At 28.0% G+C, this 20800-nt stretch overlaps 1 protein-coding gene across 1 annotated transcript; it reads right to left on the bottom strand.

Annotated features, from left to right (window-relative positions):
* Nucleotides 1–13219: 13219 nt before the first annotated feature.
* Nucleotides 13220–16842, bottom strand: LOC129972563 (uncharacterized). The gene is made up of 3 exons (XM_056086746.1): nucleotides 16768–16842; nucleotides 14549–14720; nucleotides 13220–13590 (listed from the first exon to the last, which is right to left on the bottom strand). Exons 1-3 carry the CDS (start codon nucleotides 16840–16842, stop codon nucleotides 13220–13222), a joined length of 618 nt encoding a protein of 205 aa, XP_055942721.1.
* Between the last annotated feature and the right edge of the window lie 3958 nt (nucleotides 16843–20800).

Here is a 20800-nt window from a genome sequence, read left to right as displayed (position 1 = left end):
TTAATTAATGGTTTTTGGTTTATAGTATAATTCAGTTGCAAAATTTTCAGAATTATTGGTTTTATTTCATATGAATTTAATATGGAATGCTTCTTCAGCCACAAGAGTAAAATCCTTTGGAAACAGAATTGGTTATTTTGATCAAATTTGCTCTCAGATTTTTAATACATTAATGGTAGAAAATCTTATTATTTAATTACTAAATCTTTTTACAGATTATTTATTTTATCTTTTTTCGGATGATTTCTGAATTTTTCTAAAAAGATCTATAAAAATTATTTTACGGTTTTTTACTGTTTAAATAATTAATAGATAATTTGTTTAATGTAATAAGTTTTAGTAACTGTTTTAGCAGGTTAAAAAAAGCATATTATTTTAACAACATGTTGAAGAAAATGCTCAACACTGTAAAAATAAAAGAATAGATGTGGCAATCAAATGTAATTTGGTCTCTTTTTTGACATTTTACATGTCAAAAATCATTCAATTTTTAAAGGGCATAAAGCAATCTTTTAATAATTAGTTTTAGTTTAATTCTTCGTTTAATCATTATTTAATTGTTTTACAAATAAGAATTTTTAGCAGTATTACTTAATTACTATAAAGATTATGCTAATTACAAAATAAATAGATAATAATACGTGTTCTTAATTAATGTTTTTATTTAAGCATATTCTAAAAATATTTATCCAACTGTGATGGGAGAATGTATAAAATTTATGAATAGTAGTGTATGCTCCTGCAGTATTTTTGTAATAATTTTAAATCTAAAAGAAAATAAACAGAAAAGGATTCAAAAATTTTCTAGTAGTGTTCTTTCAAAAGGATTCAAAAACTTTCTAGTTTCATATATATTATTGACAGAAAACCATGTTTAAATTATGAAGAATAGCACATCGCTTTTCTCGAAAAGAAGACTTAATCGGAAAATAAAGCCAAACGAATTTTTCATTAGGCTTGCAATCTATTCATTTATTTAAACTTTTGTTGCTTTCAAATTATTTAATTAATCTTACCGGTCGAAAATGGTGTATGGAAGAGGAAGAGTTTAGAATCATACATGTTACAACATATAAAGACGTAGCATGATGGAACTAAAATAATCGACATGTGTACCAGTAATAAAATATTAAAAAAATTTAGACCAAGACACAACAAAAACAAAGCGATCGCCCACAATATATGCATATTTCGAAAGTAAGCCCCAGTTATTCATCTGAACATAGATCAGTGATCATAGATCCCAGTAACGTCAGCTAGATGGATATCGTACTTATTACACAGTAATCAATAGAAAAAGCAGCACAACTGCATATTTTATAAATAATGACAGTGGTTGTGAACATAAGATTCATCAGTATTCAAAACATGATGCTTTGATCATTTGAGTGAGTAAAATATTCGAAGAGAATAATATAATAATCCTCAAGTAATATGTTCGGGAATTTTTTTTTCTTCCCAGTGCGCGAAAAGAACTGTGAAAGATTTTCGCGGTAAAAGTTTTTCTGCGAAAAGAAGTTGGATCTTCCGATAATTTACAACTGAAATTCAAAATGCCATAATCTGAGCTTTAATAACACAAAACACCGTACATTATTATTAAAATATCTTCATGATATTCTCACTACACTTAAGTTTAATTATTTAACTGTTGCAGTAAGTTTAAGAGATTCAGTAAAGAAAATCAATCTTCTCAAAGATCGTTAGAAAACCGTTCTTTTTTTATTTTTTATATATATTGAATTATGTAATAAAAATGCATTACAAAATGCCTTTTTTGTTGATAATCCATCTATAGCCTGATACTCCCATAAAGACATGAGTGGCAACTAATATTATGATTTGAGAAATATTCCCTATGAGTGAATTGCTGACATAAAAAATAACTAATTAGAACTGCATTTAAACATGTCACCAGAAAATTCAAATCTGGTTGGATGGATTAAACTGTCCGAATCAAAATCAATAACAATATTCAAGAAAATGAGATGATTAAAAAGGAATTCACAATCCAGTCTTTTGTTGATGTTACAAATTCTCTTAAATATCAACTCTCAGCTGGAATTAGATATACTAAATGTTCAGATGAATATACTAAATGTATTTTATTAAAGATTCATTTTTATGCAATAATATGAAGAAAATAAAAATTATACTTTAACATGATTAAACTGCGCATTAATTTTTTTCCCCTCAAAATAAACTCTAATATGTCTTTTTGTCCAAAAACCAATGCAAGATAGAATATTATTTCCCGGAAATACGATAAAAACTCAAAATAATTGCTAATAATAAAAATGGCAATAAAAATGTCACAATGCGGAATTTGGCCATTTAATAATTATTATTCACAATTCAGTTGGAGGAAATTCCTTTTACATTTAAGAAATTACTTTAAAATGGGGCCAACTACATTAATCACAGCGGCATTTTACTCAAGATCTGCAGTTTTACTAAATTGGCCGAGTGATTCCGCTGAAGTGGCCATTAATAGATTAGTTTTTATACTAATTAATAGAAATAACATAGTTTTTTGTTGTTTCGTATATTAGAGAAGTGTTTGATGAAATTCAAATGGCTGATTTATCCGTAGTATTATTGCATGAGTTTTGAATAGTTTTATGGTCTATAAATTGTAAAATTTGTACTTAGAAAATGATAACACAAATTCGAATTTTCATAACGTACTTTTCAATTTACAGCGTCACGATCAATTAGATCTCCAATAAATGATGAAAAAGTAATGTAATTATGGTATATATTGGCAATAAAAATAATACTATGTTAATTCTGGTTAACTCACCTTTTAATTGAACAAATGATGAAAGGTATCAGTAAAACTTTTTGAGGTGTACATATTAAATAAGCAGAATGTATATAATATATTTATGTGTTCTTAGAAGGTTTTAATTAATTAATTAACTGTTAGAATTTTAGCTAAAAATTTGTCTACAAAGGCAGGTTTATAATACCCATGTATAGCATTTAGAGTTATAGATCTACCATAAGAACCAATGAAAAATGAAAACAATAACTAATATCCCCAACTCTATTAAAGTTATGTTTGCATTTAATTATTTAACTGTTGCAATAAATTAAAAAGAATCAGAAAGGAAAATCAAAATTTTCAACGATTACTAGGAAACAGTTTTTGCATTTTATGTATATTGGTTTATGTAATAAAGATGGGATATATATCGCTGTTTTTGTAAATTAGTAAAACAAGTGTCACCATCAATAATAATTTCCACATTATAGTACTTTTTTAAATACAATTTTACTCATAATGGTAATATTTCAATAGAAGTCGAGTAAGGGATTGTCTTCATAATTCGAATGTCGAATACGACCTTTCGTTATTATCTAATCATCACAGCACTTGATTGGAAAAACTGACTAAATAAAAAGCCCATTAAGCCACTGCTTATTCGATAAACCTAAACGTTCGAGCATCATAGAATTTTCACCTGTATAAATTAATCATTGCTATTTCCCTCCTTAAATCTCTCCTTAAGGCACACATTTCATCATCAGTTAATAGCGTATTATACTGACAACACCATCATTTCTATAATCCAAGACAAGCGATAATCAGCTCTCTTTCTTTGGAGAACGTTTCACTATACATATGTAACCCTCCAAACAGATGATCATCTCACAGTAGAAGAATAATTGTTTCTTTTAATAGACTTAAGATGTTCCAGATGCAAAGAAATCCAATGCAGGGCGAATATGGTGGTTAAGATTTTACCAGTTCCACCGTGAACAAGGAGTTTGAAGGAAAAGCAATAAAATAAACAGGGCATTCTTTCTTGCACTATTCCCTGCATTTTGAATTCGATTCGTAATATTTTTTGGTCAATAAGTTGTAAAAATTTGCAGGAATGACGAATGATCAGCAAAGCAATAGCATTATAATTCCTTGAAAGGGCAAATTCATACCATTCGAAATTGGCCAATTGTGGAATTTTCGTCTATGTTTAAAAGTATGTTGTTCAGAATATCTTCAAGTTTATTGAAAGAAAATTTATTTAACAAATTAATATCTAAAATGTTAAATGATTTTAATTTTTTTCTTGGAATTTAACACGACTGTTACCATATTTTATAGAAACTTTTTCAGAAATTATTATATGAATTTATTTATTCTAAAGAGCTCAAAATATAAAATGTTTTTTTCCTTCTTACAATCTTTCTCCGATATTTTTTCTAAGACAGAAAATTTTCTTACCCATGAAATGTTGTGCATTTCTGAACTTGGTTTATCTCTAAAATATAAGCATATTAACTTTATCGAATCGCGATTTCTCTAATACTGAATAAGTATTCTCACGTGATAAGGGAACTAATAAGTATGTATCAGGAAAAGCAAATAAAGTGCAAAAAACATCTCTACTGAACAATCGGAAGTTGCAAATCTTGCTAGATATGCAAGGTGCTTTGCAGAAATATCTTGCTACAAAATTAGGGTCAATTTCTTTAGTGCTATTTCGATACTAAATAATTTAATTTAATATTAATTACCTAACATGCATTTTTATGAATTTTGATTATATGACCATCCATATACAGGCATTTTGATTGTATGTGCATTTTTATTATATCAAAATTTTTTTAAAGTTTTTTTATGATGACCAAGGTGCAAAAGTACTCTTTGCGTGAGATGAATTAGAGATATTTAAATTACAATCAATGAAAAATCAAACTAGAAACCTGAAAAGCTACTATATATATAATATTGCTGATAAAAATTATCTTTTCCCAAAATATTTCAATCACAAAAAATTTAAATAAATTTATTTTATAAAAGACTGTCTCCCTCATTATCACCTGAAATTTATGGTTGTAATGACATTGTATTCTAACAGATTAATGCAGTCAATTTTTAAACTTGTTGTTTTACTATGTTTTTATGAAAGTTTCTTATTTAATCCATGTTTAATTACTATATATTTATTTTCAAAGACTATATATTTATTACTATATTATTACTATATATTTATTTTAATATCAAAGGATGCATTTATTTGGATTAAAAATTTAAGTATGGTAAATTTATAAATTAATTATTCAGTTATGAAAGTAGTATAACATTTTTGCCATTGAAATCATGAAATTGCTCAAATCTTCAGAAGTGAATAAAACAGTCGGTTCTAAAATTGGACCCTTACAAACATGAAGTAAATCAAGTTAAGAAAAGTGCTTTAAAAAGATGAAAGAGTAGTCTTATAACTATGAATAACTACACAGCGTAGTCAAATAGTATATATAAATATCAGAACTGAGATACACTGAGTTTCACCTGCAATGCAGATTTCCAATTTTAGTGACTTTTCTGTTATTACTCACAAGTTCATTATCTTACTGTTAAAAAAACTGCAAGTAAAAAGAATGTAACTGTTACTCAACTAAAAAGTGTTTTCTATCTCCTAAAGTATGTTTTTAAAATGCATGAAAAATCATTGAACTCAAAGATAATTTATGTAAATTTATGAAAGAGTTGGAAATAAATTCACTGAAAGATGAAAGCAATTTGAAAATCTGCCATCATATCGACAGGGAACAAGTGATATTCTTGATTCTTTTGTAAGTCTCTAGGTTGCTGTCAATAAGGTAAAAGAAAATATCATATTAGTAATTCGTCACCATCACAAGACTAAAAAGTGTCACATATAGTGTTCAGCAAAAGGAAAAAAAAATTCGTTTACTTATGAATAAGACCATAATTAACAGCACAAAACGCTAATCTTATTTCTAAGATGTCTTCATGATACTGATTGGCATTCAAAATGTCCTATGACATTCTAAACCAAGATGGAAATTTTAGTAATAAATTTAGTGTAATAGATCGAACTAACAGAGCTTTTTTTATTCATGGTGAAATAGTATATTGTGGGTCGATTTCCAATGAAATTCTGACATTAAGGCAATGATCATATATTGTAGATATTGTAGACTTTTACTAATTTATTTCCTTTGCTTTCATTAACAAAGAAAAAGCTCTTATCGTAAAACGCAGATTCATGTCTTAGCTAGAAATGTAAAGGTAAAAAAAAGAGAGAGAGAGAGATTTTTGACTATTTTTACAGAATAAAACTTTTTCCACTCTCCAAATTCCACTTATGATTAATTAAAAAATAAAATTGATGGTATGAAAAATGGATGATAGAATTCACAAAATGGCAGGAGCCTCCTGTCTGCACAACTGCATACTATTAAAATATATGTCTTAAATAATTAAATAACTGGTTGCAATTTTAATAAAAATGGTATTTTATTTTATAACAATTTAATTTTTAAAACTCATGTGAAAATGTATAATTAGAAAAAACGGCATACAAGAGCTTATGAAAATGTAAAATGTTTTTTATAAAGAGAATTTGGGAAAAATTTGGTACCAGAAATGAAGATCATACAAGTTACATAATATATAAAGAATTAAATTTCAAATATTTAATTAGTGACTTAATACTGCATCATAATTGTCAAGTAGAGATGCATACAGAAATTCAGTTGTAAATAAAAACTTGATTTAGAGAATTAATAATTATGAGGAAAAATTGTATTAATATTTGAATTTTAAAAAGTTGAGGGAAAGAATATTAAAAACTAATTCCACAGGAATTTTAATAGTCTCTCTTATAATACATTTCAAAATTTCAAGAAGATTTGTAAATTTATTGGTTATAAAATTTAAAGAATTTTATTAAAATAAATCATTAAGGCATTACTATGCATCTGAGAATTTTTCCATTATTTCTTTTTTTAAACAATGTTATTTAATGAGTTTGATAATTTAGCTGCCAGTTAAATTGCCATCATGTAATGAGCAAACCATTTAAACCAGAGAATGGATTGAACTGATTATTCATAAATTTTCTGCGTTATTTTGAAATGGGAAGTTATTTATTCTTACAAAATTTGTATTTTTTGCTTTTGGATTTACAAATGCTCAAAATTAAAAAAAAAAAAAAAAAAGAATTGAAATTGTGCTATTTGTCCCTTTTATCTGCTACTATCAATAATCGATGATCCGCATACATTTTTTTATTTTACAGAAAAAAAATGACTTTATTTCTTTTCTGAATGATAAATAAATAAATTATAAGTTTTTCTATAAAACCCTTTTTTTTTTTTTTTTTTTGTAAAACTACTATTATTATTTGTCTTTTTTTGTCATTACAAACTTAAAGAAATATCAATACTTTAACTATTTATAAAATGTTTTTATCAAAATATTTTTTATTTGAGTCATGTAATCTTGTTTAATCCTTGTTTTAGAATGCTAAGCATTTTTTACTACATCATTTGCACATACATCAAGCAGATTGATACATTTTTAAGTTAAAAAGAGCAATATTTAGAAATATTTTTTAAAGAAAGAAATCAACTCTTTTTTTACATGATTAAAATAAATATAACTTTATTTCATTTATGATCTACATTGAGTATCTTAAAAGACTAGAGCAAGGTTACAAAATTGGCAATATATTGCATGTCATGAGTGATGCATATATATGAGAATTTATCTGCAGTTGCATGTATCAACTGCGATGACCTTTGCTGGCTACGGACTTCCGTTGTTCTTCCTTTGAGAAGGTATCTCTTCTTCGAAGAAATCTGTACTTAAAATGAAAAATTAATTTTATGTTCACAGAATATTACAATCCTTATAAAACATTTTGTGCAAAAAAAAAATTAATTTAACACATTAGAAACATTTTATGTTGCATAGTTATTTAACAATCGAATATGAAGTATCTTGAATTGAAAATGAAGTCTCAGTTGAGTATTTCAAATACAAAAGGATTTTTAAACAGTTAAGTTTTAGAATGAAATTTACCTTGCTAATATTACACGAATTTGAAGATACAAGTTTCAACATTAAACGGAAATAATTTATTTTAAATAAACGGAAATTGTAACCTACAATGGAGGAACAGAAATGTTATTGAAAGAACTCTTGCAGATCAACAAACATAATGAAATTTTTAAACTAAAAAGTTGCCATGCAATGAAACTGACTGGTATTACATGAATTTAAAAAAGCACTTTAGTAAGGAGCGAAAGGCAAATTTTCAAGAATTAACAAATTACTATTGAAGAATGCAAAAATCATTTTTCAGTGAATTTCCCAAATTTTCAAATTTTTGAAATTATTTTTTTGAATTTCCCAAAAGAGAATATTAAGTTTAATTTGGAAAAATATTTGAGCATTACAATTAATCCTTCTAGTATTTTAGATCAATTAGAGTACTAATGAGTGAAACATAATTCTATATTTATCACAATTTTACAAAAGATAATATTCAAAATTACAAAAGATAATATTTATGAAAATTAGTACTAAATTATCTACTTACAAATTATGATTAGATTCGATAGCCTGACAATGCCAGGATATTTATCATATTTGTTCAAAGTGATTTAGCTTCTGAAGCTGGATTAGGGAGCTTCTCTTCGGCAGGTCCACCTGCAGATCGATCAGTGGGAAAGTTGGAGTTTCCAAAGTAACCCTTCACGATGTCTTCCAGGTGGGCCATCTCTTGAGCATCCAAGTTGAGCACAGACTCATTGCTTCTGGCAAAAGTGAGAACTTTTTCGTAGTTTGCGCCAAAAGCATTGTGGGGAAGTATGATACCATTGCCTGAGCGATAATTGTGAGCAAAACCGTGACCTAGAAAAGAAGTAAAATGGATTTAGAAGATGTTAGCTGCTAAATATAGTAAAATAAGGCTCATTTAATGACTTAAGTTGATTGATACTTTCAGATTTGTATAATTTGTAAAATCTACCATATAAAATTTTGAATTAGATTATGGGCATACCCCGTGTCCGTGTCCTAAAGGAAAAAAAAAATAAATTTGCTATAAAAAAAATATTTATTTTTAAATAAGGAATTTAGTGACTTAAAGATTTCAAAAATTGTGCGTATTTAGTTAACGATATTCAATTAAATGACGAATTTAATAAAGTCATTTTTCAAAGTTCGCATAACAGAAATAACTAAATTTGTAATAAATATTTAAAAAATTTAATATAAAATTTTTTTGGAAAATTACCATGTCCATGACCATGACCTGTGCATAGAAGATATTTTTTTAAAAAGATTATTTCTTTTATATTTAAATAAGTTATTCATGAGTTTTAAATTTTATTAAATAGTGAGAAATTGATCGATGAACATATATGAAATGTAATATTTAACAAATATGATTCATATAATAGCAAATTTCAAAAAAAAATTAAATTTAAAACTACAGTACTTTAATTTATTTACCATGATCATGTCCGTGTCCATGTCCATGTCCATGTCCCTGTCCGTGTCCATGTCCATGACCATGCCCGTGCCCATGTCCATGACCATGACCGTGTCCCTGACCATGACCGTGTCCATGACCATACCCGTGCCCGTGTCCGTGCCCATGTCCATGACCATGACCATCACCTGAAATTTAACAGTGATTATGAAACAAACATTCACATGTATGGAAGGGTTTTTGCTTCTGGAGAATAATTTTTCAGGAAAATTTATAGGTGGAATGTAATAAGTTTGGAAATTGGTAAGTAAAAGGATCTATGTTTCTGGTATTAAGGTTCTGGTATCTAAGGTTTCTGGTATTTCCATTTAATTAAAGATCGTAATAAGATCATAAAAATAATAATTTTTTCCTTCCTATTGAATTTATAAACAGTGCTTAGCTCATTGATTACATTTTAAGCAATAAAATAAGCTTATTTAATCAAAAAAAGTATTGTAAAGTTTAGAAATATAAGATATAATTGATATAAATATAGAAGAATTTTTAAATAATTAAGTTTATACTGATCTATGGGATATAGGTTCAACTTACCATGGCCTCCACCATGCCCGTGACCGTGACCTGTATGGAAGAAAAAAGTAATAAAAATTATCAGTAATTTTTTCCGTCTAGTTTGTTTTGATTTCATATCACAATCAAAACATTTCTTTAGTTCAGAAAAAAATTTAGTTTGATAACATGCAGCTTATGAAAACTTTCATATTTATAAATAATTAATACTTTTATTACCAAAGTTACAAAACGCTTAATTTATTAAACATATTCAGTATTCAGCAAAGAAAAAACAAATTACGAATTTTTTTAAATATATTTTGCTTACCATGCCCATGTCCATGACCATGCCCTTGTCCGTGTCCGTGACCGTGCCCATGTCCATGTCCATGTCCATGCCCTTGTCCATGCCCATGTCCTAATAAAAAGTTTTGAATTTCCGTGATATTCAAAGCTTTTTTATAAACATGTCCAACACACAATACTTGACTTAGTGAATCACAAATATTCATTTATTTTATGCCGAAGAATCTGACTAAACAATAACTTTATTCTTAATATTGAATCTCATGTTCATTCAAATATTGTTCATTTAAAGCAGAAACATTTCAGCATAAATTATTATTTCTCTTTTTACTTATATTTGAATCTAATTCTTACCATGTCCGTGGCCATGACCGTGCCCATGTCCATGTCCGTGACCATGCCCATGCCCATGTCCTTCACCGTGTCCGTGTCCATGCCCATGCCCATGACCTTGACCGTGGCCATGTCCATTTCCATGACCATGACCTGAGAGAAGAGGATTTATAATTATTTTCAGGAATGTAAATATTTTTTATATCATGTCACAAATATTTCTCAAACTAAGGATTAAAAATTTCAAATAAATTTAGTTTTCTACTTGCAGAAACTGCAATTCACCGAATTGTAAGTTACAGAGCTCTACTTTACTGGTTGAAAATATTTATTTTTCTCAAAAAAATATAAATAATACATGCCCTAAATTAAACTAAACAGAAGCAAAAAGGATTTATTTGTTATTTGTGATAGATTTCACCAAGAGGATACAGCAGCTATTTTCTATTAAATAATTTCCATTTATTGAAGAAAACATTAAAAAAATTATACTGTATGTCGAAGGTATAACTAATGAATATTTTGTCGCATTGTGATAATATATAATAAATAAACATATTGAAGCCATGAGAAAAGATTTAATTCAGTTTTACTATCTCTCACATTTTCTAGTTAAGGTTATAGATAACTAATTAATTTTAATGTTTTGTATTTATACCGTAAATTGCAATTATCAAAATAAAAATTGCTTCACACTTGAAAATAAAGGTTATTAGAAAATTATTTCCATAATTACAATATTCAAAATATGAAATCTTGAAATAAATAGAAAATTATAATAGCTTCATTATTTTTCTGCTTTATATATGTGAAAAACATGCGAAGATATATGATTTATTACACGAGATGCATAATGGCTTAGTATTTTTTAACTACGTAAGATTGGGAGGAATAATTGCATTTTTGTCAAGATGGTAAAAGTCAAATACTCACCATGTCCATGACCATGTCCATGCCCTATGTGTTAAGAAAATATAGATATATATTGCATAAATTTTCGGGAATTTAAAAGTGAAAAGTTGTTTTCGATATATTTTTTACAAAAAAATGATTGTTTGTAAGTGAGGTTTCGATTAAATATTCATTTCAGTTCACCTTTTCCATGCCCATGCCCGTGACCATGTCCATGCCCTTGTCCGTGACCATGTCCATGTCCATGACCATGTCCGTGCCCTTGGCCTTGGCCATTACCATGTCCATGTCCGTGACCATGCCCATGCCCATGCCCATGTCCTTGACCATGTCCATGTCCGTGACCATGCCCATGCCCATGTCCTTGACCATGTCCATGTCCGTGACCATGCCCATGCCCATGTCCGTGTCCTTGACCATGTCCTATTTGAATAGTTAAATATGATCAAAATGAAGTTGGTCAGCATAAGATTATGAAATATTCAAGAATATGATAAATCAGAAGTAAAGGTATTATTTTTCCGAAAATGTAACACAATCCAAAACGAAATAGAAGAAATTTTGCATTTCCGTTGTTCTCGTTCATGAGCACAAAATTAATTTTTCATGCAAGAAGATAAGCTGTAACAATTATATTTCTTGCACATAAGGTGAGTGTTTATTCTTATAGAGTTTGATACAACTTATTATTAAATTTACTTTTATTGTATAATTGAGAAATATAATATAAAATAATACGCTAACATTTAAAAAGTGTATTGACAAAAAGAATATATACTTCGCTAACTAACGCATTACTTAAATACTAGTAACAAATGCAGCATTTTTGAAAATGTTTCAAAAGAAAGTATTCTTCTAGAATCACAAGGTATGAGAAATCTATACTTACCATGACCTTGCCCATGGCCATGACCATGCCCATGTCCGTGCCCATGACCATGACCTGTATGAATTATCACATATGATCATACGTATTGATAGAAAGGATATTTATATTGTTAGATAATGATTATTTAAATTGTTGAAAATTGCAAGATTTCTAGAGTTTTAAAAGATTTGTCTAGATCATGCGAAATGTGTTCTTACCATGACCGTGCCCATGTCCATGTCCATGTCCGTGGCCATGTCCGTCACCTGAAATTAATAATTTTCATGAACGAAACTATTAGTGTAATATCCGTATATATAGGTTTATATATTTTTAAAAAACAAAATTTATATTGCATATGAATTTATGGTAGATAATTATTTTGGGAAATGAAAGAGATTATTATCTTTGTTCTAAAATGAATTCGAAATCCTGGAATTTGTTTTACTTGAATAACGTGATTTATTTCTATTTATTTTTCTGATATTTTACTTCATATTAGATTATTTCAAAGTTATCACGTTTTAATTTATGTATATTAATTAAAAAATTTATATATAATATTCGTAATATGCTAAATGCTTGAAAAGCGACGAAGATAAATTATTTTCTGCTATTTCTTTTTATTAAATGGTACGCTGTTGAAAAATTCTCTTGTTCACAATTCAAATTGTTAACTCTACCAATTCTACTAATTTTCGATTTGAGTTCTCAATAGACATTGCCTTCGGTAAATAATTATTTTAAGGAGAGTTGTTATTTAGTTATATTAAAAAACAATGTTACAATTTGCTCAAGAAGAAATATCCAGAAAGTCGAAAGATGACTACCATGTCCAAGACTTTCCCATATGCATGTCCATCTCCATATTCTACACAGGTCGACTGTTTGTTAATTTTTTTAAATATTACTTCACAATAGTTAATTATACATCGAAATTAATTGTATCGAAAGAAATAAAACTAAATTGCTAATGATGAATCGTTCACAAAGGTGAAAATCGAGTACCATGTCCTTGCCCGTGTCCTTGTCCATGTCCATGTCCGTGTCCATGCCCATGCCCTTGACCATGTCCGTTTCCTCCTCCATGTCCGTGTCCGCCTCCATGTCCATATCCACCTCCACCACCTCCGTGGCCATATCCATGTCCGTGGCTCTTCTCACTTATGCCATAACCTTCACCAAGGTTAAAGCCAGAGGCACCATCGAGTCCTCCTATTTCACCGTGTTCCTCTGTGGTGTATCCATATCGAAATCCTCCATCCTTTCCAACTTCAGCGGTGATTGCGTGTTCTCCTGGAAGGCTGAAAGTTTTCTCGAGTGAACCATCAGTGCCATAAATAGTCTTCACATCACCTATAAATAGAAATATTTTTTTGATAATTGTTATTTATTTACAGCCAATGCTGAAACATAATTGAAGTGCTGTGATTTATCTTTTTTTTATAACAGCTTATTAAGTAATTTTGAATGAATCGAGATAAAATGCAATGTTTACTCGATGTTTTTGAACTAAAATAGTTGAAACAAGGATTCCACTTTACTTTTTAACTTTAATTTCTGTGAAAAGAAATACATAAAATTTCAAAAGCGCACCGATAATTTTATGTTTCAGGATAGCTCGGATCAGGATAGCAATTAGGCTAAGCTACTTAATCTAAAATGTGTATATATATATACATAGTATACACACACACGCTCACATATATATATAGATAGAAAGAGAGAGAGAATATAATATTTTGAAATATCGATCATTTTCGAATATCGTAATTAAGATTTTCGTTAAATTATAATGTATTCAACAATTTAAATTCGAATATCTGTCTCAGTACCAGTTGATACTAGTTTTATTAGCAAATATTGTTTATTACATATTGATAATGTTAATTTGTTGGTTATTATACAAAAAAATCGAGAATAATCTTCAGAAGGAAATCAATTTGTTTAAAGAGTCAACTAAAATTTTAACTATCATAGAAGATAATAAAATGGAAATCATTAAAAACACCGAACTAAATTATAGAAAAATATCTAACAGTTAAACATTCATCTCGTGGTTCTTTAAAATAAATATTTTGTACTTATGAAAGAAAATTTCTGATCTTATTAGATATATTTTTGATCTTTACAATATTTTTATTAATTAAATAAACTTTATGAATTTTAAATCTAATCATTGATCTTTTTATGTACCATTTATAAAATGATAAATTTATTTAGCATTAAAAATTTATAGGCAGTCAATTCCTTTATATTAATATCTTATTACGAAATAAAATTAGATACAATTGGCTAAAGAGAATCCATTCACCTAATCCAAGGCCAAGAAGTTCTTCACTCTTTGGTTCAGGAATTCCATAGAGGAATCTGGCTTCAGGCACCTTGGCTTCTGCATTGATATCCTCTAGCTTAGGGAACTTTCCAGAAAGACCCTTTGTATAATCGGCGAAGGCACACGCCACCAGGAGAGAAAGATGAAGTACCTAAATGCAAAAGCAACGAAATATAATCAACTCAAAAAAATAGTAAACTAGTGTATATGAAATAAATTGTAATTGTTCTTGATTAATTTGAAATGGAAAAAAGGAATCAGCAATTTTCTGTAGCACACAAAATTTATGAAATGATATCAGTATTTTATTTACTATTAGAATATATGAAAACACAACTATTTGTAGTCATATATGCAAGATCTATCAGAAACGGACAATAAATTTATTAAACCGAATCAACCTTTTTTCATTTGGGAGCATTTAAAAATTTCTTTTACTTTTTCATTAATTAAATCCTAATCTATCCTTTTATATATATTTTACACAAACAAAGTGAATTGCATACTTAGTATTTTAAAAAAGTTCGCTGCCTTAAAAAGCGTGGATAATTAAAAAAAAATTAATACTGTTTTCGGTCTAATGTGTATATTTATAAGCATTTTATATTTCCTTGGATATAAAAATGTTCATAGTAACTTAAAATGCTTTCAGTTATTTAATTCATTCTCTCAAAGTACGTGTAAAACTCAGCTCTTATTCCGCATTTTGACAATTCTATAGAATATATTTGTGTATAGAAATCTTTCAAAGTGTTTAAAATCCCCAAATGGTTTAAATTTTGCTTAAGTGAATTAAATTTTTTGGATAGTTCCTGTAATTAGTCGCAATTATATTAAATAGGCAAACTTCAACATATTATGCGCTCTGATTCAGTAGCAAATGATATTAAATAAAGTAAAAAGTAACGGAATTCACTAATATACCTTACATTATGCCATAAATTTTTTACCTATAAAGAACGCATTTTTTTTTATATGTCGCATTTCTGACACTTTTAATTATTTCGTTAAAATTGCAGAAAAATATCTATTAAGGGTCAATTAACGGAGTCAGAATAATAAACAATATTCAGATCATTAAACCGTGTCTTGTTGAGACTTTCACTTTCGCATGGTTTCACTTCAATGATTATAAGAAATCAGCTTAGTGGAAACAATACAACTGCGATCGAAAGATTTCTTTTTTAAATGTCGTTTTACTTTCATTATCTTCAAAATAAATTTTATTAATTAATATGAAATGAAATAAAATGCTATGCTATGCTGTGAATCGATATGCTATGTAAATTATTTTTATCATAAATTTATAAAACACTCGTTTTTTTTTCTTTTTGGTACATGATAGGTTAGATTAGATTAGATTAGGTACATGATAAGCAAACATAAACATCTGCCATCTAAAATCATACGCTGAGATTTTATGCAGTATTATTTGCAAGCAAACAATATTCATTGAAGTTTCATGTACATTAATTAATCAACAGCAAGAATTTATACAAATAAAATTTAAATCTTTAATTCAGAATTAATCAGTTGTTTTCTTCATAAATCAATTTTGCTGGAGTATGAATTCGTTATATATAATCATAGTGTACTAAATTTATGATCTTTAGTTACATGAATGGAGCTTCTAAAATTTTACATTTCTTTCAAATTTCAGGATATAAATTTAATTCGATATTTAAGAATCTAAAATTCTTTCAAGACTTTGTTTGAAATGAATTTTTCATGCAAGAATAGTACATATACAGATGAAAAAAAAAAATGTTATATTATTTTGAAGTGCAGACATCAAACGTTTAATTTCTTTTTGTGATTTTGAGATGCTGGAAATCTAAATAAAAAATAAAATATATATAAATAAAATAATATAAATAACATAAATAAATAAATGTAAATAAAAAAGAACAATTTCAAAAGCATAATTTTTTTGTACCAATTAATCTGAATGGAGCGTTAATTTCGACCATATCTGCTTTATTTTTTATTATTGTTAATTACATTTTTATTTCTAAAATGAAATATTCTAATAAATAATAATAATTATTATTTTTAAAAAAGCGAACAAATTTTGGAAAAATATTTGAAAGAGTTTGAAAATTGCTTAGAAGTTCATAAAAAGGAATATGGATCCAGAATATTCTGAATGACAATGTGGCCACGGAAATTAAAACTCACTATGGTGAACACATTACAACCTTTACAGGACTTAAATCCTTTTTAGCCTCTCTACGACGTATAGCCATTACAGTCTCTATACAACATACCGGCATTACAGCCTTTATGTGATATATAGCCTTTATAGACTTTTAAAAACATATAGCTTTTAGAAATTTTAATGCACTTTAAAACAATTATAATTTCTATAGAACGCATAATGAGTGAGATTCATACGTCTACTTCTCATACAAAGATATGGATTTCATTGAAATCAGGATAAATAAACCACACATCAATTTTGAACCCCGGGAAGCGAGAATCAACCACTCTATCGGAAGTTTTTCATTCTCTTACCTCTGGCATCTGAGACGAAACAAGATTGATTCTTAATAATTAAACCAACCAATTCAAATGGCATAATTATAGAGAGAAAAGGTGATTATATGTATATATTGTACAAATGATGAGCAAAATAATAATAAAAAAATTAGTATATTAGTAAAAATTAGTAAATAATAAATTAATTATATTACTTGTAGAGCTGCAAACTTTCCTTTGAGAAAAGGAAACGTTTATAATTTATAATGCGAAATATGATCAGAAATATTTCGAATTATACATTTTGATACTTATGATTAAAATATTGCAGAAACAGGAAATTATTAATTTTGTTTAAATTTAGACGATAAATTTAAGCTAGAAAACATAAAAATTGGTTGCATTATTTGTCTACCATTGTTCTTGTGATAAAATGTTAAGAAAAAGATAGGGAAGCCGCATTACTGAAATAACGTTATACTTATATACCATAACACATAAAATAGTTGTAATAATAAATATTACGAAGGTAAAAAATCCAATAGTCTTTTAATCTGAATGCTTTGGATTGATTTACTTACCACTAACTTCATCTTTGTAGAGAAGTGTAGGATTCGAAGTGCCTTCTGAAGCATTGCAGTCCCTTTATATACTTCTCGAAGAGGTAAACGGAGACAAAGAGAGTCAAGTTCCTCCTCTTTAACAGCTGATTGGATGTTTGTTTATTTTTAAATACCAGTTTAATATCCATATGAGGGCCTGGCTCCAAAGATGTTCGCGTGTGTTGTGAATTAGACACAATTAACCTACATTCAGAAGGAATCACCTCTATAATTCTAATAGTTACCAGATTCCAAGCAGTTAAATAACCCTAAATACGAATTTAAACGCATTTAAAAGTAATTTTGGTGTTTGTTTCAAACGTAAGCATTCCGTGTTACAAAAATAGTTCTAGAGTTGCAAACATTACGTCTATCTGTGTTATAAAAATATGTTTTACGAAATTGATTAAATTTGGCATTTTTTTCCAGAAACTTGCAACTTTGGAATAAATTATATTTTCCAAATTCCTTTTTTCAATAATATTTATATTCTCATTAAGGAGATTTAACTCCGACTTTTTTCTTCGATTATATAAAATTACTAGTTAAATTTAAACCTATTGGAATTATAATAATGAGCTACCAGATTCTTTGCATGAAACGGAATTAAATGACTTGTTGCCGATTTCTATTTAGATAGAAAACAGATAGATACAGTTCCTAAATATACAGGTATAAAAAATTACGCCCGCCAATAATTAAAGTGCATGCGAATTCTAAGGAATAAAACTGGAAAAAAAATTATTGCAATAAATCAAAGACATATATTCATTGAAAAATTTTAATGTATTCAAGCAAAAATATTAAATATAAAAGAGTTTATCTTCATTTCAAAGAATATTTTGCTATGGGCATACAGAACTGGCCAAATTAAGAATACAATTTGATATTTGAATGTTTTACAAATTTCAAAATTTATAAAAATTATTACATTTCCTGTAAAATTCTTCAAAAAAAAAAAAAAAACAGAATTGTGATAATTGTATTACGCGGGAGAGTTAAGATTAATACTAGTTATGAAAAACGTGAAAGTTATCGTCTCAATGTCTTAACGGTATTTTGTTGTTTATCCCTAATATTTCACCAATATAACGACACTTCATTGATCTTGCTAAAGCTTTCAGGTCTTTTTTGTTGATTAAATCCTTTCATGAAATAATTATAGCTTGAATTAATTCCCTTTTACTTGATGGTTGCCTTATTTATAGAAGAATTTCCAAACAGCAATATAAATGTTCAATGGGGATTAGGTAAGTGGCTTCTTCTTCGTCGTCCCACCAACTTCGAATCATTCTCTGTGAATCAATATTTCACAGAGTGGTGCGTGATAAAGATCTGAATCCCATTGATAAATGGAGGGCATATTATTGGGAAATAGATTTCTGATGGCAGACGTCTTGATTTCAAGATGATGTCAGTATAATTTCTTTCGTTTAGTGTGCTGTCAATGACATGAAAGCGGTTTACAGCTGTTACTGATAAGAATATGGATTTTTTATTGCCATTTTATGTCATCTGGATGTACCTCTTCTCCGATTAGGCATCTAATGTATTTTACACCACCACACCCTAATACTTATATCATGATTTCAACACTATAAAATTTGTTTTCACTGACCTTCTGTCTATCCAATTTGTTGCTTCCTTCTCATTATTCTTTCCTAACGAGTTTTTTTTTATATATTTTTTTCAAGGTTTTTACTAATCTCCTTCGTATTTTTCTGAAACTAATAAAAACATTATTTGCATACGGGTTACAGCTCATGGGCTCTGACGACATTCTTTTATCCATGATTCGCACTTTTATTTCCTTATCAGCAGCAGCTTTCGAACTTTTCTAAATTTGTTTAGCATAAATTGATTTTCCTAATAATGTAAATAAAACTTTCTTCCTACTGATTTCGTTAAATTTCTATAAACTTCCCTTAGAATTTATGCACAAATAAGCCAATTTTTTGAGCAATAAAGCCTTCCTTAATCTTTTCATGAGTAATCAGTCCCACTTTTCCTAAGTGACGCTGCTTTCTTTATTTCGTGCTACACTAATAGATCTAAATACAAATAAAAACAGCAACTTCTCAGAAGTATCACCAGAAAACAATTTTAACCTATCAAATCTACAATAGAATTAACTATCGACCTTTGAACATAAATTTAAACAATGATCTCTATTTCTTTAGTGCTTAGAGCGAGTACTATAATTAACAGTTTAAAGTAGAAAATTTTTTCACTCTCTTGTATCTGCATATCTTTGTTTGATTAAACTTAGCTTAACTTCCTTTATAATGCAAATATTTTATTTATGCTTCAGTTTCAATGCTAAAGAAAGATTTTTCTTTTAACAGAGATGCAAATTCTTCCGTTCTGGTAAAATGTCACATTCTTAAAAATCATTCAAAACTGAAAAACATGCAAATTTTAAAAAGTGCCCCCAATTTTGTCCGGCATATAAGACTTTTTTTTTGTTGTATTACAGACATAACCAACTTTGGTTTGATGAAAATAATTGCATATTTACCATTGATTCATCTTATAGTAATTTTTTCTTATTATTTTCCTGTAGTTGTTGCTAATATACAAAGGGAAATTATATCTAGCGACTAGTAAGCGATTTAAGTTTTAGCTCTTCATAGAAAGAGCTATAAATGATTTTCCAAAAATGAAATGTTGCTGTCTTTATTTGAATTTGTCTTCAGTGGGGAATACCAAAATTGCTATACATTTGATTTCAAAAATGTTTAAAGGGGTTCAGAGGATAATATTAGGCCTATGCTAAGTTCTAGTTCAGAATAGTTTGCACATTGTTAATCAAGAAAGTCTATACCAAAACGTAAATGTATATCTAAGTAATTATCTAAATTGTAAATAATTATCTACTCTTTTTACAAATGCCAGGAACTTCCATTGCCTTATTTCCATTTTGGCAAGAAGTAAATTTAGATTTAAAATTTTTTTCTATTTTTATCTTCTGAAGATTTGTGTTCACCATTTCATATTCAGCCTTATCATGCATTTTTGTGTTTTTAGAATAAAACTAAGTATTGTCATATATTATTGCGTCAAAATACAATGTTGCCCAAATATTAAAATAAATCAAATTTTGTTTTGTGAAGAAGACTTTAAATACTTTTTGCTTACATATGTATGATAT

Source organism: Argiope bruennichi, chromosome 1 (assembly GCF_947563725.1).
Source record: "Argiope bruennichi chromosome 1, qqArgBrue1.1, whole genome shotgun sequence".
Lineage (NCBI taxonomy): Eukaryota > Metazoa > Arthropoda > Arachnida > Araneae > Araneidae > Argiope > Argiope bruennichi.
The sequence above is the reverse complement of the archived record's forward strand: the minus strand, read 5'-3'. Positions and strand labels throughout refer to the sequence as shown.